General features: G+C 43.9%; 1 protein-coding gene across 4 annotated transcripts in view; it reads left to right on the top strand.

The window, feature by feature from the left end:
* The window catches only part of LOC103474702 (histone deacetylase 4-like), a 72,793-nt gene that overhangs the window by 44,232 nt on the left and 8,288 nt on the right, over positions 1 to 20,273 (top strand). For all 4 annotated transcript variants that reach the window (XM_017310944.1, XM_017310946.1, XM_017310938.1 and 1 more), the window contains 11 exons: positions 952 to 1,102; positions 2,995 to 3,118; positions 5,896 to 6,014; positions 12,275 to 12,403; positions 12,509 to 12,618; positions 13,746 to 13,877; positions 13,990 to 14,194; positions 16,367 to 16,587; positions 18,815 to 19,039; positions 19,824 to 20,019; positions 20,135 to 20,268. In XM_017310944.1, the coding sequence (XP_017166433.1) occupies positions 952 to 1,102; positions 2,995 to 3,118; positions 5,896 to 6,014; positions 12,275 to 12,403; positions 12,509 to 12,618; positions 13,746 to 13,877; positions 13,990 to 14,194; positions 16,367 to 16,587; positions 18,815 to 19,039; positions 19,824 to 20,019; positions 20,135 to 20,268 (1,746 nt within the window). The remainder of the gene's footprint in view (positions 1 to 951; positions 1,103 to 2,994; positions 3,119 to 5,895; positions 6,015 to 12,274; positions 12,404 to 12,508; positions 12,619 to 13,745; positions 13,878 to 13,989; positions 14,195 to 16,366; positions 16,588 to 18,814; positions 19,040 to 19,823; positions 20,020 to 20,134; positions 20,269 to 20,273) is intronic.

Genomic DNA, 20,273 nt, shown 5'->3' with positions numbered 1-20,273 from the left:
ATGATTCACTTCATTCAGAGAATATAAAAACTGACGGTTTTGGAGTAGCAGAGTAAAAGTTTGAACATGTCAGTCAGACCCTTTTTAATGGCTCAGTTAATTCTGCAGAGAAGAATCGACCAAAATTCCTCCGCAAAAATGAATTCTTTAGTTACACAGTTACAGTTGTGGCCCAATCAGTCATCAGGTTACTTCCTCCCACAGTGAGGTTGCTTTAGATACCTTTTTTTAAAATCTTCAATAATCAAAATCATTATTTGAAAAAGACTTGTTGTGCTTCCTCAGGTTGTCTCGGTCTTGCTATCAGGGAACGTGTGAGTCTCTAATAGCGGCGTATTGTTTATCGCAGAAGCTCATTTCGGTGCTGTTTAATTGGCTGCTTTTATGCACAGTGACTCACAGCGAGGGTCTCCGTCTGGTTTTTTTTAAGGACCCTTCAGCGTGATGAAGAGGAGGCAATCGTGGGCACGTTGTAGCTTTGGAGCTGATTTTATTCCTGACCTTTTGGTTGCAGGACAAGCTGTCAGGCCACAGATTGGTTTTTAGCGGAAAAATAAAGAAATTTACTCTCGGAGCCTTTTTAAATGGAAAAAAAAAAAAGAAAGATTTTTACAGCGCGACGAGGAAGTAAGCAGATTGGATTATGTGTTTTGCTAAAACCTCGTTCCCAGTTAAATTGCTTATATTTGTTTAAAGGCTAAAGCTTTTGGCCTGAGGTTTTTAGAGGAATTGCGGAGGTTTAATTTTATGGCTTTGAACAGCTGTCAGAGTTATTTACTTCGGAGAGAGCAGAAGTTGAATGAAAATACTTTTTTCAAAGCGAGAAAGGCAGCGAATTGAATCTGTTCTGAAGAGTGCTCAAACGAGGCTGTTACGAAGAGGCCTTACGAAGAAAGCCCTTCTCAATTTTTTTTTTTTAACTTACAATATTCTTGATGTTTCTTTGTGCAGCAGCAACAGGAGCTGCTGGCCCTGAAGCACCAGCAGGAGCTGCTGGAGCACCAGAGGAAGATGGAGAACCACCGGCTGGAGCAGGAGCTGGAGAAGCAACAGAGGGAGCAGAAGCTGCAGCTGCTGAAGAACAAGGAGCGGGGCCAGGAGAGTAAGTCTCTCCGACGCCGCGTGTTACCCGTCTGCGCTTGGAACCACGGCGACACCTGATGTTTGCACAACGTTTTCGTGCCAAAAAATACGCACAACCCTTGAGCTTTTTAAACTTTTTGTCGCATTATATCTCGATATTTTATGTGTTTAATTGTGGACATGGAAGGACAGCAATTGAAGTTTTAGAAAACAATCAATCTCCCGCGAAAAAGCATTATTTTAATTTTTTATATATATTTCAGATCTACAATGATTGCAGATCAATTCACGTGAAAAAATCTGGATATTTTATAAAATAAAAATGTTCATAAAGTCACAATGAAATTAGTTTTATGTTTTTAAAATTGTTTAAATGACATTTTTGTGACCCAAGAGTAGATGTATCATGCGTTTGAATGGCATATAGTTAAAGCCCAAATCTGCATCTTACTGCAAATTTGTGGCAAGCAACACAGCACCGACTCAGGAGAGGAAAATACAAATTCATGCCACACTTTTAGGATTGTATGCAAGAATCAGATTAATTTTGTCTTGTTTAAATATTCCACGTTAGGTTTGTTCTTCAAAAAGTGAGAACACATTACAAGAAAAATGTATTTTTTGTGTTAGAGTGGCCTAGTCAAAGCCCAAATTTACATGTTCTCGGATGCTCTCCGTCTGATCTGACTGAGCTCGTGTTATTTTGCAAAGAAAAACAGGCAAAGGTTTCAGTTTCTAGATCTGCTAAGCCGGTTCAGATTTACTCCACAGACTTGCAGCTGTAACTAAAAGGTGCTTCTGTCTCAGAGGTGATGAATACAACGTCAGGTTGTGGTTCTAGAATTAGCAAAATTATTGCAAAAGCACCGTAAGTGAGGCAAGATTAGAAGCAGCAGGAGAAACTTCATTAAAAGATTTGACACCTCTCGTTACAGATTCTGTCTTTTAGTACTAAAATAAGCAAAACTAGACACTTCCGTGGCTAAATAGCTCCCTGAATAGTTCTCCATGTCAGACGGGCTGCAGGCGGCCAGGCTCAGTAAGAGTTCCTCATTCAAGCCGCTCCAAGGTTGAAATAACTGTTGTGTTTGCCTCACGTGCGTTTCCATTTCACTCTGAGAGGCGGCACGCTCTGCAGCGGCGAACGAGCGGTAATAGCCCGGTGGCCTTGGCGCGGGCCGGGCCGAGCTATTACCTCTGGACGTCTCTCTCAACAAGTTCATTGAAAGCAAATGGACAGGCGTCCTTGAGAGAGAGCGCCTTCTCGCACTCTATGGAAAATGTTCAGGGATCGGGCGAGCGGGGAGTCAGAGGGTTGCTGTGTTTGCTCCAGTGTGTGTGTCTGTATGAGTGCGATGTGTGGCGATGGTGTCTTCAAATCTCTCCGATGAGTTTTGCATCATTTTTGTTTAATTCCTTGTGTGGTAATTAGTAAATTTCCCATTTTGAAGGCCTTTGAGTTATTGCGCTGATGATGGTCTGTTTTTAATCCTAAATCCAGAAAATGTCTCCAGCATTTCACAAATAGATGACTACTGATTTTAAATCAATAAAATAATATTTTACCTTCTAGATAAGTTTATGTCTTATTTATTAAATGTAGGGGAATAAAACAAAATTGATAAAAAAAATACCTAGCCGGAATGCTGCTTTCACGCTGTTTTCTAATGTTTGCGAACCAGCCAATCCAAGAGTTACATTTATTATACTTGGTCTTGTTTGGCTGCACGCCACAGAGTGGAGATAAGGAAGACTAGATGACAGCCACTGCTAAGACGCTTTCTAAGATGTATTTGCTGTTTCAAATATTAAAATAGAGAATTATTAATGTTTTTAGAAGGGATCCCAAGTATTGACGAATTTTAAGTACAAGAAATTCATTGCGTCTTGTGTTTCCCCCGTGTACATCAGGTGCCGTGGCCAGCACCGAGGTGAAGATGCGTCTGCAGGAGTTTGTCCTGAACAAAAAGAAAGCGCTGGCCCAGCGGAGCCTCAACCAGGGTGGCCTCCCCAACGACGCCCCCTACTGGTACCGGTAAGACGGCTTTTCCATTAACCATCACCTGATTGGAAGCAACAGAAAACAGCGGACTGAAGGCTAAGTAATGACGCATGCTAATACCTGCTCTGTTTGAGTCTCACTGAGTGATCAGAAGCAGAAAACAAATGCGCAGATGTGAAAGTGAGAGGAGGATATTGTATCCTGACGATGGCTGAAAGTCCTTGGAGTTAATTGTAGCATTCCTCGATCCGTTTTGCAGATGTGCACACTTGTTATTTCCGATTTGTTTGCCGCGCGTCGGAGCAAGCATAAACACAGCAAGGTCACGTCGACTGGAACGTTCATTATGCAGAAACATACAATGGTAGATTGAAAGATACGCCAGTGAATAATATCAGTGCATGTTTAGCTTTTCTGCTTGTGTCGCAAAGTAAAAACACAGGTGAAAGGTGAGATTATTCATCTCCCTCTTGTTGCCAATTTTTACAATTTTTTTTGTCTGTAGTCTTGAGCCTTTTTCGTGCTTGTGTCAGCTGACAACGCATTTGTGGTCGAAGCGAGAAAATATTACATTTGAAATTAAACGAAGACGGTTCAGAACCGCCTGCGTGGTCCTCGCGACATCTTCCCACTTCTCTGACGTCTCTGAGGAATAAATATAGCTGGGGAATGTAATTTATTCTCATTTGAATCTATTTCAAGACAGTTTTTCCACTGTGTTGGAAACTGAAACATTAATATGAAAAAGAAATGGAGATTTTTGATATGACATGCAAAAAATAAAAAGCATTCAGATTTTTATCCTTAGTTGAGAAGCAAAAGGACAAGAAATAGCAATTTTAATTATCCCTCTTTACTCAATATCAGCAAATAAAAGTTTTGAAGGAAATAAAATAAGGGTAAAAAGCCTTAAATTAACTTTTTTGCAGCATTCTAATCTCACTAGAGGTGTTCCGATCGATCGGTCACCGATCATAATCGGCCGATTTTCGTGAAAAAGTGCATGATCGGTGATCGGCGATCATTGGCTCTTGTTGCCGATACCGATCACCTGCATCTCATTTCGCAGCCTGCCTGTGCAGCTGGTCTCCTCTTTCCTTCACACTGCGCAAACGCGCAGCAACAAATCCTAAGCGATGTGGAACTATAACGCACTGAGTGAATGGGGAAGTTTGCGTGTTGCGGCCGAAAATTGAAGCACGTCAAAATGCATCAACACAACGAATCTAATACGACATAAAAACAATGCCATACTTGACGGAGTTTGGCTACTTCGAGGCTCACTGCAGTAAAAAAGACATATGGAGGATCAGATAGCAGGTAAAGCAGCGCACAGCTACAAACACTCACCCGGATTAGCATGATGGTCAGAAAGCTAAACAAATAACCCGCAAAATTATTTAAGTCTTTGAGCTGCGATGTAAGACGCTGGTTCTGCTCTCGCTGTTGAACCGCCGCTACGCGCTACAGGTAGCAATATTTCACAGACGGAGCGCCGCTTCTGCTCCACCTGGTAGTGACTCTCACACCGAACCTCTGATTAAAACTGCAGCATCTAACCTAAAAAAAACATTTTACATACGTATTAAAACTTTCGCTGTCTTAACATGAGACAGATAATCTCTAAAAAAATAATTGATCTCCTCCCTGCTCTGCATAATTACTCCGCTCAGTCAGAAACAGCCACTCAGAACTAGCAGTAATCAGCTAGCCGCCATGCTATCAAGAAGTTTTCATTCAGTAACTCTGGATGGTTTATTGTAATGGAACCTGTATTTGCCTTTGAATGTTAAGTTTTATACTTAAATTTTTTTAGCAATGTTGAGAGGTTTTATTTTGGCTCTTTGCATTATTTAGCCTCTTCAGAGCCTTCATATGTTATCAGTCTGTTAAAGATAGTATTACCAATAGCAGTACAATTTGCAGAATGCCTGTTTTGTTTAGTTTTCTTCTTGGAAAAAGTTATTAAAAACAAGTTTTTGTCTAAATTAAGGTGAATTCATGGTTCCTTTTTCCACATAATGTAACTGGTAGTGTTTATGATAAAAAAATTTTTTTTTTTTAATTATGTAATCGGTATCGGTGATCGGCCCTCATGGGTGATCGGTATTTGTATCGGCAGGAAAAACTTGATCGGCACATCTCTAAATCTCACACTGGAAATGTATTAATTTCAGTGTGAAATCCAAATTCAATAATTTTTTTAAAGGTTTTTAACAGTTAATGTAATGTTTTTTGGTATGTTTTTATGATCTGAGGATCCACAGGGCTCTGTTTTGGGCCCTCTGGTTTATGACTTCACCTTCTGCCAGCTGTAAGGTTTTAAATTTACATTTTCCAAAATGATCTAACTCTACAACTATATAGTGCTTTTTTTTTTTTTGTAAAATGACACGGCTAAATCCATAAATTACAAATACAGTAGAGAGAATAATCAATGTTACGTAATACCGTTACGTAATACAGCATCTGTGTATTTCTGACTCTGCTCCTAACTTAAATATAAACTCTTTCACTCTGAACTCAAGCCTCCCACTGAGTTCTGGAAGAGACAACTGTGTTACCCTCTTGTCAGGAACATGCATTTGGGCCAGATCCAAACGCGGCTTAAGTTTTTCCCTGCAAACGACACTTTGTACTGTAGGAAGCGAGCAGATGGCGACACATGTCTGCGTCCTTGCCAAACGATTTGCATGACGCCTTAATCATTTAGGTCCACGAGAACGAGATGGTTTCTTTTCGACACGCACGCCGTTGATGATTTCTGTTTTTTTTTTTTGTTTTGTTTTGTTTTGCTTTTTTTATTGCAGAAAAACCCAGCATAGCTCTCTGGACCAGAGCTCGCCTCCACAAACCGCAGTGTCCACCTACAATCACCCGGTGCTCGGCGTCTACAACCCTCGGGACGACTTCCCGCTGCGAAAGACAGGTGCGTTTTTTTTTTTTTGCCAAATTCCCTAGTTTCACCGGTGAAGACCGGCGTATCTGCTGCATGCATGCTCACACAGAAGAGCTACGGCCGCTAGCTGCAGTGCAGACTCATGTCTGGCATATTTTAGAGAGCATCGGAGGTCTGCTCCATTAATCACATCCACATTAGGCTGTCAGGGTCTCCCAGCATCCCCCACATGAGAGTGTTAAAGAGTTAGTGTAGGTGGTAGTGGAGCACAACAGAGAGAGAGAGAGTTAAGTGGGAAGAGAATCCTGATTTTGTTACCTGATTTATTTTAAAGATGTCCTTCCAGAATTCTTTCAGAGATTTTGGAAAATGTTTGTCAGTTTTTAGCTTGATGCATAAATGGATAATAGTTATAATATTTTAGCAAAACAAACTTAATGGACATGATGAGAAGTTTTGTGGGACACTGATCTCTTACAGTTTAATGGTTATGATTTGAGGTCTTTGATTTATGAAATACTTTCAACTTTTTACTAATGACAGATATCTGAGAATAAACTCAAACTCTCTTTAGAGCTTCTTACTTTTATTTTTCTTTGAACCAATCTTCATTAAGCATACACCGATCGGGCTTTTTGTAGCAGATACCGATTTCTGATCATTCGTGCTATTTCAGATTTTGGTCAATTCTGTTTTTTCTTTTCAACATTAGCTTTATTAGATAATCTTAGTTAATTTTGTTTCGATTAAGAAAAATGTAGGTGTTTACTCTTCATGCATTTCTACTTCTTTCCATATTTGACCTGCTGATCGTTGAGCCAATCAATTGGAAATCATGTTATTTTGATTACTGGCTGATTGCCGCATCATTATGCTTCCTTTTTAAGATAACCAAATATAGAAACATCAAATATTACAATTATTGATATACCAATATGAAAATTTAGGCTTATATTGATATTGACCGATATATTGATGTTATTGGTTTTTTTGGTCAAAAACAGACATTTACTGTATACAAATTCATAAATACACTTATTCATTCATTAAATGAACGTACCAAAACTCAAAGTTCCCACCTTTTTTGTCTCTGTAAAGAACTCATCAAACACTTGTTGTACTTTGTTTTTCCTTGTGTGAAAGTGAATGCTTTACGTTTTAATATGTTTATTGAAATGAATTTTGTATGTGTCGTTGCCTTTCAATGAAAAAATGGAATAGTCCGATTAAAATCTCGGGAATAAACAAAAGTCGGTTCCAGTCGGGAAGAGTCTGATCGCTGCATCTGAAATCAAATATTGTTGTTTTTTCAAACTCAACAAAAACTTCCAATGAATTTCCTCACCACAGCTGAAGTTCTCTTTTAAATGCAGAAACCTTCCTTAAAACTAGCTGCACATTTCTGCACCCCATGCACACTCTACGTTAGCTAAGCTGTGGCGTCTTTGTCCTGATCTTCTATTAGCTACTGTAGGTCGTTAAAGAACCAGAAGCAGGTGGAAGTGGGATCTTGCGAGGAAAAAACAGGTGAAAAAGCACGTAATTCATCTTTTCTTGTACATAAAATGTTAAGAATAAAACCACTGCTGTGCTTTTCCCTCTCACAGAGCAGCAGCAGCGTCGCACTGAGCTGCGTGTTTTCTTTTCAATCCTGCCTAGATCTTGTCAGATCTCTGTAAAGCAGCTAAAATACTCCTTAATGCCCCGCTGGAAAAAAAAAAAGATTTTCTTGCGTCTCACGGCCTTACATCTTTTTTGCAGAGTAAAACCAGCTGTTTTCCGTCTGTTTTTGTTCACCCCCCTCCCTCCCTATATTTATAAGAGTAGCTTTGTGTGCGGGTGCGTGATGTGTGAACGGCGCGCTGCGGCGGTGTAGCTGCGAAGCGGCGGTCATCTTACAGTGCAATTATTCACTTAGCACAGCGGCAGGCGGCTGCAGCCTGGGCCCTGTTTACTCCGAGGCTTCGAGCCGCTGGCTGCGACGGCGGACAGACCGCAGTTGACACTGGCCCACACAGCCACATTCCAACCTGGGAGAGCAAGAAGATGGGGAGTGTGTGGGGGGGAATAATGTGAGAGTTAAAAAAAATATAAAAAATGGAGGGAAAGTAGGGTGAAGGACACTGATCATTTTCTGGGGCAGGTAGGATGGAGAACTCCTTCCAGTGACTTTGAAACGGAAGATTATAGCACCGAAAACAAGAGCTGGCAAGCTGGATTTAAAATAAATCATGTGGCACAATGATTTATATAAAATAAACCTGCTTTATAGGGGGAGAAAAGAAGCGAAAAGATGGTCCCTGGAGCGTCGCCACTCTGCTTTTATAATGCCAGAGATTGTGCTCGGCTGCCGGGAGCGAGGAGAACCTGTGCCACCCTGATGTTTGCCCACAGCGATGACGTGCTTTGTGGAGTTTACTTATGGTAATCCCAGCTCGGGATAGTTTAGAGGTCCTTTTATATCAGCGCCAGGTTGTAAAAGTCAAAGCCTGGAAGCCAGGACTTCCAGCGGTGGTCGAAAATAAAAACGGAAAAGGAACGTTGTACCAGTGGCGCGTTGCTAGAACGCGTCTGCGCCGGCAACAACAGGAGAGGCCGTAGATGCCTTATGGCTGATGTCGCGACTTTTAAAGTTGCTTCAGATGGGGGAAAGTGTTCGTGTGACAAGAGGGGGGGGGGGGCTCCTTAAAAACCTCCGTCGTCCAGATAGAGGGCCCAAACCCATTAACCTCCCCTACATATTACACAGCGAGGAACGAGAGAGAACATCACATGAATAATGCCCTGTGTGGCCCGCGCGCTCACACACAGAGATGCCTCAGAGAGACGTAGCTGGGGTGGAAAAGCGTGAGGCCCTCAGACTCACAGCGCCCTTTGATAGAGGCACAGCTAAGCGTACTGCTCCTGGCAGAGCAAGCGTGGATTTTACCCTGAACTGGGGCAGCCCGTCCTCCGCATGGACACAATGGCACATAGGGAGTCTGGGGCTGTACAACGCAGAAATGCAAAGCATTGTGCGCGACATGGAGCTTTCTGACTCCTCTCTACGGCCCATTTTGACAGGGACAGCAACAATAGGCTGTCTGTGTAGTGATATGATGTAGCTACACGCTTCTAATGAGGATCATCTTGAACATATAGTGGACCTTTTTGCAGTTCAGTATTCGCAAATTAGTTTTTTTAGCTGATTTTTTTTTTCATAGCGCACATGTCAAAAATTCAAAAGAAAATGCGTCTAGATGCAATGCTGCTGGATAGGCTGGTGTTTGTTCCCTTAAGAGTGGTGGAGATAAAGACATTAGCTAGGATGGTTTCCACTGTCTGTATTAATGCATTTTAAGGTATATTTGGTGTTTGAATGATTAAATTAGTCAGTTATGAGCGTTTTTAGGAGGTGTTTCAAGTACTTGCGAATTTTAACTACACTGAAATGTACTGTACATTTCAAATAATATGCAGTACACTAGTTTCATCCAAATGTGCTGTTCTTGCCATACGTACTATCTAAAGCAAAGAAAACAAAGTTATAAGCTGCAATTGCAAGTAGTGCAAAAATGGCGAGTATCAGGATGAAATGAGGGGAGAAAATGGTATATTAGTCTGAAGCAGATAGCTCAGACTAACCAAGGGCTCTCTAACTATAAGCTTTAATTAAACTGACATTGCTGTTTTCTCCGAAAAGCAGCACATTGTTTGGCAGCAGTTGCATTTCCATAAACATCCCATTGTGTCGTCTTCTCTCCAGTCGTCTCGGGTGACGGAGAAAACCTCTTTTCACGAGTATTGACATTCTCTGGATCAATTCCACTTGGCTTTGAGTACATCTTTGCTGCGATCATTCGGGCTCCTGTCACACCGGATCATTCTCTTTCTCAAATGTGTTTTTGCTCCACCGGAAAACAGAAACCAAACGCTTCTGTTTCGCCGGGTGCTAATTATTATTCCTGTCAGTCCCGGGGCTTTGTTTTTCCTTTCGCATGCTAATGGACACCGTCTCGGGATCAAATTCAGGGAGAAATTACATCTGTTAAAGTGTGCTCTAGGGTTTGGATATAGTTGCGCATCTTTCCCCTGAAAGCCTTTAACCTATCTTTGAATCTTCAAACCAGCAAAGCTTTAACACAAATGTAAACTCCACATGTTTACATTTGTGATAATATGACAGAAAAAACTGCAACTAGCAACTAAATTGGGAAGACTTGTTCACTTCTACCTCCCAAAAGTGAGCCTTGGGGTGGTTCGATTAGAGACCAAAATTACAACATTTGTGACATTTTCACTGCACCAGATCAAACAAATCTTCTTGAAACACCTGTTCACTTCCTCTCCTGTGGCAGCGCCACACCAAGAACCACTGAAGGAAACGGCACAAAAACCTCTGAAGAAGACATGAGCGACACTTCCTTCTTCACGAAAATGTAAATAAAAATAGAATAGCGTGGGATTTTAGCGTATTTTATCTTTGGCTAAAGAAAACAAGCCATTTGTTTTGATTGTATTTACCCAGAATACTCTGCGCTATAGTTCACTTCCTGCTTGCGGCCTTCGGACTGCTTGGCATTCGCATATGAATTCAAACCGAGACCTAGGTGTTTAGGCAGACCAGAGTTCGCTTTTTTGGTCTGAATTGCAGATTCACATCTCTCCAAACAAACCAAACCTTCTAGCCAAACGGCTGGATTAAAGCAGACTAAACAGGCCTGGTGTGAACGCGCTCTTAGAGCATTCATTTCTTCCTTGCTAATCCTTCTGGTTGGAACGGTTGGACGAGTAGCTAACCTTCTACAGACATCCCCAGGCAATCAACACCATTGTGGTATGTCTATTGTCTTTTTCGTATTGAAGAGTGTATGCTAAGTCGCAAACAAAGAAATATTCCCTGAACCGCACTTAATTTCAAAGATCGGTGTGAACCGCAAGACGTCGCGGTTGGTTATGCTGTTGCCTGGCAGCATGAAGTTCCATTCATTGGGTCTTTCCGGATGAAATTTAGACGTTGCGTCTCGAAGTGTTCAAAAGTCTGATTGATGTGATCTGCAACCCTTTACCGAAGTCATAGTAAATTGGCTTCCGAAGCAGACTTCTGTCTACATTAATTGGTTCGACTCCAACTGGAAGGAGTTTTCCATCCTTCTCTCCTTTCGCACTTTGTATTTCACACTTCTCTCCTTTCATCACGCTTATTTTTACCTGACACTGGAAACGGCACCAAAATCTACAAGTGTTTGCTTGAAAGGAGATCTCCCTCCTCTACACGGAAYAGCAAGCTTCCTGGAGCTTTCCTGCTCCCGCGAGGTCTCAGTGGCAGATGGATCCGGTCGTGCCATCCTGTGGGTTTTGGGCTTGATATCCAAAAATTAGATAATGAATAGTGAAAAGATTCCAGGCTGATGAACGTCTGGATAAAGTAAACAGAGCATTAGTGGCCGGAGGCCTGGCCAAGGTGACATGCCGTTCCCTTCTCCCTGTCTCTATTCACAAGTCTGTGACAGGCCAGACAAAAGACTAAAATGCCATGTAGGCAAGTCAGACACGGCTCCCAAATTGGAGCTAATTGCTTTTTAGCTCATCTTTGGGAAAATATGAGTTTGGCTTGTTCAGAAGCATCTAATTGGGAGGGATGAATTGTAGGCTAAATGAACAGCGGCGTGTAACAGTTTGTCTTGCAAAGAGGTTTTAATAACAGGGCAGCTTTGTGGAAGGTGCTCCATAACAGAAACGTGTGTAGAGCCGAAGCTGGAAGATTGTGAGATTGTTGCATGAAAATGTGACTTTTTTTCTTCAAGCTCGGCGCTTTGTTCGGAGCTCTGTTGAGGCATGAAAAGTTTTGGATTTGATTTGTTCTCGCCCAGTTCTCCGTCCTCGTTTTCAGCTGCGGTTGAGACAAATGCAGTTATCCGGCCTTCACCGAGTTCTGGGATTATTTTAATCTAACCTCGAGTGTGGAAATTACAAGACAGAGCACATTCCACACTGACATTGTTTGATACTGAGAGCGAAAAAATTAAGAACATTTATTTTCTGCTTTTTATGGTGTACTTTAGTTTTTCCTCTCTTAAAATGATCATAATCTGATAATTAAAAAAAATCAATTGCAGATGTTTAATATATTCCGATATGTGAAACCTGGGAATTGAAAGAGGGTGTACTTTCTTTCTTCTCTGACTTCAGTTATGCAAATATGGGGGGTGGGGAAAGACATCATTTGGTGTTTTTCTAAATGAAACCAGCAGATTATTTTGTGTTAAAAACGCTACGTGACAGATGTCGGTCCCTCCTTGTCCCCGCAGCCTCGGAGCCCAACCTGAAGCTGCGTTCCCGGCTGAAGCAGAAAGTGAGCGAGCGGCGCAGCAGCCCGCTGCTCCGCCGCAGAGACAGCCCCATCACTACGGCCAAGAAGCGTTCCCTCGACATGGCGGGTGAGAGGCGGAGGAGGAGGAGGCGGCGGCGAGGATCCCGCTGTTTAAAAAAAAACATTTTTTCCCAGACTCCTGCTGATTCTTCTTCTTCTCCTCCTGTCTCAGACTCGGCGTGCAGCAGCGCCCCCGGCTCCGGCCCCAGCTCGCCGAACAACAGTTCCAACAACATCCCCAATGAGAACGGCATCACTGTGTCCATCTCCAACAACATGGAGGTACATCACACCCGTTGCCTTTAATTCTAGCATAGAAAACAACACCAACAACAAAAAAGTTGTAGCTGTAGGATTAGATTTGTGTCTCTGGTTTCTAGTTCACCAAACATTTCAGGCTGTTGCATATAGAAAGGCTGTGAGCGAGGTGACGGGGCTCCAGACGGGGAGACAGCGTCGAGGAGCTGGCAGGATGCTATTTGTGGAAGCCATTAGGGCCACTCAGGCAGTGTGGAGGAGGCCGGTGGCTGTGACAACGTTAGAACGCCAGGAGGGAGCAAATGTCGTTTCTCCATGTGCGGACGTCCGCCAAGCCTGGGCGACACGGCTTACAAATAAAAACCACAATTTTTTTCCCCCCGTACCGGATCTGATTTTAATGGATTTTTAGTTATTCTTCTTCTACAAAAAGAAAGAAAATAGGAATGAGTGAAAATATTGTCAAAAAGTGGCTTTTGTTTTATATTAGCAGAATAAGAGTGCAATTTTTCCAGAAGAGCATCTTAAAATTAAGAGTTAACGCTGCAGTATGTAACTTTTATAGTAAATATATTTTAACATATTTGCTGAAACTATGATTTGTCTCAATTTGAGATAATTTGTCTCTCTGATTTGAGACAAATAATCTCCAAAAAAAATCAAGCTCGCCTGCCTTCTCCCTCTGCTAACTAGAAACAACCAATCAGAGCCATGAGGCGGGTCTTAGCGCTGTCAATCACTCCTCTTTATGTCCATGCTCCTCCCTCTTGCTTATAAATGCTCAGGTTTGTTAGCATGGCCATCGCTGATAGCAGATAAACAGTTTTCCTGCAACAGTAAATATATGTATTTTTTAAAGTTACATAATGAACCTTTAACTTTTACTCTATTGTCGTACAACTTTATTTTTGGAGTAGAAACATATTTTCAGTCTGGCTCTAACATTCTGTCGTAGAGTTGACCTGAATTCAAAGTGCAAATAAACAGAAGGTGTAAAACACGCTCGTCAAAGAAGACGGCTGCCATCAAGAAAGCTTCAGCTAATCGACAAAATGAACTTACTGTAATTCGGAATCGTGTGGTCTGTTTTCCGTCGTGTGCCRGATGTTTCTCCGTATCTGTGATGCAGATTGTGTAAATGTGTTTTCCAGGCATCTCTGGCCCAGCGGCTGTGCRGCGGCGATCAGGGCTCCATCAACCAGCTGTCCCTCTACACCTCGCCGTCCCTCCCCAACATCACCCTGGGGCTGCCCGCCACTGCYACCGCCACCGCCGCCTCCAACGTAAGGAGGAAATCAGCCGGACGTCTGACTCTGCATCCATGAATGTGTTTATTTTGCAGTTTAGCATCTGTTTTTTTGTTTGTTTGTTTGTTTTTTCGCCGCCCTCCTCCAGGTGACTTCCGCTCAGCAGGACGCAGGCCTGCAGCCGGCCCTCTCCCTCAGCCCTCCCTTCCTGTCCGGCGGCCATTTGAGCCCCTACCTCGCAGATGGCGGGTCCGGTGGCCACGGCGCCCACAGCCCCCACAGCCCCCACAGCCCGCTGCTGCAGCACATGGTTCTGATGGACCAGAGTCCCGCTCAGAGCCCGCTGGTGACAGGTGAGGCCGAGTCGAAAAGCCTTGAAAACGTGGAACGTTTCCCAGGTCTTCCAGTCTTGGGAAACACATTAAAGCAGGCTTCCTGGAATCTGATTTTACTTCTTTCCAGGTTGGAAAAATATTTGTATTTCCAGACTTTATTCTCTCTTTTGTTGTCTAAAAGTTGGTTGGTTCATTCCTTCTGTTCCTTTCTACCTTTCTTCTTTAGTTGTATCCATCCATCTTTCCATTGCACTACCTTTGCTTTTTGTCCTCACTTTATTACTTGTGTCCTCCTTTCCTACTTTTTCCTTTGTTCCTTCATTCCTTCTGTACTTCCTTGCTTTGTTGTATAACTCAGTCTTTTCTTACCTCTGTTCTTTCTTCCTTCTGCCCTCATCCCTTTGTTTTTCCCTCCCCAATTATCTTCCCTGTCCATCCTTGTCTTGTTCCACTCGCCCTCGTCCTTCCTTATATCCTTCCAGCCTGTCATCTTTCAAATCACCCTAATAATATTTGTCACAAATCCATGTTGAACTTTCTTATTAAGTATTTTAGGATGAATGGAAAAGACCAGGAAGTCTGGAAATATGTAGGAACCCTGGTTTAAATCTAAATTTTAGGTTGTTTTTTTACATGTGTTTCTATCTGAACAACATTCTGTATTTTTCATGTTCAAAGTCACAATTTGATTTCTTCAGGAAACGAAGAACATCATCTAGTTTCATGGCTTGTTGGTAAACGTGTGCATTCAAATATCCAGGATGTTTTAATTTTGAGAGGATTTCTCAATTTAAAGTCTGGAAAAATTGCCGTTAACTGAATAAAACATGAAGGAAAGCAGTGAGCCATTTAAAAGAAAAAAGAAGGAAAAAAATTAAATATAAAGTGAGGCGTTCTCGCACTCAGAGGGGATGTAACCCCCTCTCGCTGACAGACGTCCATTCATTTGCTCAAACTAATGAGCTCCTTTCATATGTCAGCGTATGCTATGAGAGTGTGACATGGGAGCATTGTGTGCCCTTTCCCATCAGCTCATTCACAGACAAAAAAAACATGGCTTCTATTTTCAGGCAGGCATTAGCGTTGAAAGAGCTGTGACGCACATGCAGACGCACGCAGGACTGTTTTCTGCTCTTTAAAAGCAAAAAAAAAAGAAAGAAAAAAAACTTTGAAGATTCCAGATGTGAGAAATTACAGATTGGAGGACAGAAAACCGTCGTCATTTCTTGTTTTCCTCCCGTCTCCCCGGCAGCTGTGCGTCGGTGGGGTTTCTGCATCCTGGCGATGCAGCGGTGGACAAATCTGCACAGTAGTCAAACTCCTCGCATCATTTAGCGGCCCCCATTAAGGTTTAGAGCTTTCCCCCCCACCGCCATGCCGCGCCTTGAGATGGCGTTGAGCTCGGATGATCGCGCTGGAGGAGCCGCCGCAGTATGGCGGCACAGATGGTTCTGCTGGTTCGGGTTCACTCGTGCATCTGCTCGCTCGCCTCCGGTTCGGCAGCGGCAATCAGTGCAAGGAGAACCAAAGAGTACTGGGGGGGGGGACTCAGACACGTTTACTCTGATACCTCGAAATGAAATGATTAATCAGTCTCTGGTTGTATGTGTCAGCTCCGATCCCCACAGCATGACGCTGCCACCGTTGTGTTTCTCCGTAGAACAATGCATTCGGGTTGATTTGAATATTTATCTCTCAGGAAAGCAGGAAACCCTTTTCCACATCTGTTACAGTAAAATGTAATGCAATCTAGAAAAACTAAAAACAGACCTTAACACCTTTTCCAGAGCCAAAATATTCTTTCCTTTCTTCCTTTTATATTCTTTCCTTCCTTCTTTCATTATTTCTATATTTTCTATATTCCCTCCTTCCTACTCCCCTTCATTGTTATTGTTCTTATCTTTCTGTCCCACCTTCCTTCCTACCTTAAGTATTTTATATATTTAAACTACAATCAGAAGTTGAGCCTGTAAAAACATTTAACTTTTCCCTTCAGGAATCTTGACATAATCCCAGATTTTGTCATCCAGACTGTTTTCCTGAACAGATCTGATCCGTTGTCTGTCAATAAAAGTGTCTTTCAGCRTTACTAGTTCAGCATTTCTCACCGGGACGTTCAGATCAGATTGTGCCGTTCATCTAATCCCTAAGCCCCACTGTGTGTGTGTGTCTGTGTGTGTTCGTCCCCAGGCGTCAGCGGCATGTCCATGTCGTCGGCCTCCATGGCCAAGCTGCAGCGGCAGCACCGGCCCCTGGGGCGGACCCAGTCGGCGCCGCTGCCCCAGGGGAGCGCCGCCCAGGCCCACGCTCAGGCCCTGGCCCTGCAGCAGCTGGTGGTGCAGCAGCAGCACCAGCAGTTCCTGGAGAARCACAAGCAGCAGTTCCAGCAGCAGCAGCTCCACCTCAACAAGGTACCCGCTCCTCCTCTCCTACATCCACCCCTCCGCTGTTGTCAGCTGTTGATGTTGAATGTATTAAAAAAMCAAAACAAAAAAAAGACCTYAAAGCGGGGTTTGAAATATTCAGTGAACGGGGTGAAAGCGGCTCTGGTGGCGGCCGCCTGGACGTGACACTGCRGCGAAATAAACAGATAATTATCAGCTCCGGAGGGCCGGAGGAGTGTTGTAGTTTTGCGTAGGCAGCTCAGCCAATGAGGCGTCCTCCTCTTCTCCCTCTCTGTAGTATTTCTGTTTGTGAGTAGGTGGAAGCAGGTATGGRCCGACACGTATAGCACAACCCGTTTGTGTGTGTGTGTGAGTTTATATCTGCAAACGCTCGCATTCACGTTTCTGTGACTGTGGTCGGTGCGAGCTAACCGTTCGCTGCCATGGCAACGGAGCGGAAGCCCGCGCCTCATATGGGCAGGGAGGAAGTGAGCAGTTGGTCGCTCCTGTCGGCTGTTACCTATCAGAGCCGAGGATTCGCCGGAGGAGACGAAGAGAGGTAGGCGGATGAAACGAGGGATTTCCTCTCCTCCGCCTCCCCCGCTCCGTCTCCCTCCCTCGCAGATGTTTCCCAGCTCTCCAGCGGCGGCTTTCCACACAAACACCTCTGGAAAAGCCGCCGGCACACCGAGGAATTATTTGTACCTCAACATTTCTCTGTGGTTAAGGAAAATGTGGATTTGCCTTCATTTAGTCCGGATGAAATATGCATCGATGTAGTTATTTTAAGATCTCTATTCAGTTGAAACCAGATGCACTTTTAATTCTTTTTTTAATTTGTTTGCTGTTTTTATTGTTGTTTTCACCTATAAGAAGCGAACAAAGCCAGGATATCAGGTATCAACTTTGGTTGCCAAACATACCTTCGTTGCTCAGTAGATTTAGAAGAAACTTAAATAAAAAATTTTAAAAAAGTCATTCCTCTACAACTTCTCTTTGGTCGCGCGCCCAGATTTGAAGCCATTTCTCGTCGAACATCACAGAGCAGCGCTTCCGTCTGGAGCAATATTTCTTCTGATCTGTGATCACAGTTCATAACGAGGTCTGTGGAGAACAGCAGGCTTGCATTACCCACGTAGAAACAGAGGAAAGGGAAGCGGATGATTACGGAGAGAGAAAACTGGGAATACCTATAGCGCCCGAGCGAAAATGTTCACATATCGACAAGTCGTAAAGTTTCTTAAAGGGGCAACCGGCCCTTTAAGAACATTTATGATCTTGATTTGGCCCAAAATAGAAGCAGGTTCAGCAGCCCTGCTCTGGACGTCCCTTCATAAACAGCATCAGCGGGTAATTATATGCATTTTTCTGATTTTTATTTGTAAAAAAAAAAAAAAGCAGAAAAGCTCATCGTCAAGGAGAGTTGAAACATCGTTGAGGAATTCTACACTAACTCTATAGTTTAAAAAAACCCGATAGATGTACACAGATTTACAAAGATTTAAAAGACAGGAAACTGAAGATAACGCCTCCAGCTGACAGCAGCCGCTCCGAACGGGGGACCGGATCTAGGTTTGAACCGGACAAAGAGGACGGTTTTGGACAGGGGGACTGGACCTGGGTTTGAACCGGTACTGAGTAAGTGGAGCACAGGGTTCTCAGCGGGGACATGTCCATGTCTGTTTGGACGCAAAGGAGACTCAGACAGAAGCCCAGAGAGCGAATGAATGCTCTGACGTCAATGCTGTCCCCTTGGCATGAAACCACAGAACCCGAGGGCTTTGTAGCTCTGGGAACACACACACACACGTGCGCGCACACCTGCAGGCCACGCTTGAAACTTCCCACTTTGTCTTCCTCTGCAAGGGTCCACATCATAAACACCCCCACAGCCTGGCAGGGTGAGAGCCGTTGGGGGCTTTGACTGGTCCGTGTCGGTGGAAAGTGAATCAGCGGGCGGGGTGAAGCGGGGCGCGGGATGAGTCGATGACGAGCGGCGCGACTCCGAGTGTGGAATGCCTCTGATCAGCGAGACATGTTGCCCCGGTGTCCCGTCAGCACAGGCCACTCACATCCAATTAGAAACAGAGAGGTTGGAGATGAGCTGACTGCGTAATCCAAATTAAGCTCGTTAAACGCAGAATGCTTCAGAGAAAGGAAATGATTCATCAATTCGATTCGCGCCGGATGGGATTTGTTGGATTATGAAACTGATTTTTTTTTTTTTTTTTCTGTTGTTTTGCGTTTTCCGCAGATGATGGGGAAGCCTGGCGAGTCGCCCGTGGGGCGGCAGCACCAGAGCCACCCAGAGGAGACGGAGGAGGAGCTGAGGGAGCACCAGGACGCCGGGGCCCTACCGCCGGGGGTCACTATCAAGCAGGAGCCGCCGGACCCGCAGGAGCTGCAGGAGCTGCAGGAGCTGCAGGAGGAGGCGCTGCAGCAGCACCGCGAGCGCGAGCAGGAGCTGCTCTTCAGACAGGTACAGCATGAATTTACATCCAGAATATCACTTTGGATCCTCCACCTGACAAAACATCAGAGATAAATCATTTGTTTCGGCCGCCATCTGTTGGCAGTTTGTTGTAATTACAGTAGTACAGTTAAACTATTTTAAAAAATCTATCAGATTCATCACACTTCTCATCACTACGGTTAACTTTGTAAGCTTGAAATGTAAAATGTTTAAGAAAAACTTTTATTGTCTCAAACTAAGCATCTCTGTTTTGTAGGTTTTCATATTCGGGACGGTTTAAAAAAAGTTAATTTGTTTCAAACATAAATTAGAAATGCTAAGTATAATGTGCTTCAAAAGAATGATAATTTATCATTGCAATAATCTCATGACCTCATTTTATCTAAGCGTCCGTTGAGGTATTTATTAAAGACGTTTTTGGTTCTAGTGGACTTTATTTAGCAATAATCCAACAGGAAGTGGGTAGAGAGAAGGGAGGAAAGACATGCAGGAAAGGAACTGAGGACGGGATTTGAATTTGATGTATTTCTAAAGTGAAATTTGCTGCCAAGCAACCCAGCCTGACACCTCACTCATCTTTTCTCTCAAATTTGCGACTCTGCATTGCCGACCGCAGTACAAGACAGTGTAACTCTGCTGTGAACTAGGTAACAGTCGGTGGGAGAGAGGCGTTTAGGTCGAAATAGTTGGTGTGATTAACATTAAAAAGTTAAACTTGATTAATCGCATGCGTAAGTCCATTAAAACTTGTTAACATCTGTTTTTGTCTTACTCGTCGCCACGCGAGCAGCAGGCTTTGCTGTTGGAGCAGCAGCGGATCCACCAGCTGAGGAACTACCAGGCGTCCATGGAGGCCGCCGGCATGACCATGTCCTTCCCCGGACACAGACCCCTGTCCAGGGCGCAGTCATCTCCGGCCTCGGCGTCGTCCTTCCCCATCAGCGTCCCCACACAGGATCCTCCCGCCAAGCCTCGCTTCACCACAGGTCAGCAGATCTGATCGAATCCTTGAAATCCTGGAAAACGCCTGAATTTCAAGTTGACTTGGAAAGCCTTTGAAACTGCTCGGCATTCAGAACGGAGAGTTTTGCTTCTCCTCAGGCCTGGTGTACGACTCCCTGATGCAGAAGCACCAGTGCATGTGCGGAAACACCAACAGCCATCCGGAGCATGCCGGGCGCATCCAGAGCATCTGGTCCCGGCTGCAGGAGACCGGACTCCGAGCTCAGTGCGAGGTGAG

Source organism: Poecilia reticulata, linkage group LG2, assembly GCF_000633615.1.
Source record: "Poecilia reticulata strain Guanapo linkage group LG2, Guppy_female_1.0+MT, whole genome shotgun sequence".
Lineage (NCBI taxonomy): Eukaryota > Metazoa > Chordata > Actinopteri > Cyprinodontiformes > Poeciliidae > Poecilia > Poecilia reticulata.
The sequence above is the reverse complement of the archived record's forward strand: the minus strand, read 5'-3'. Positions and strand labels throughout refer to the sequence as shown.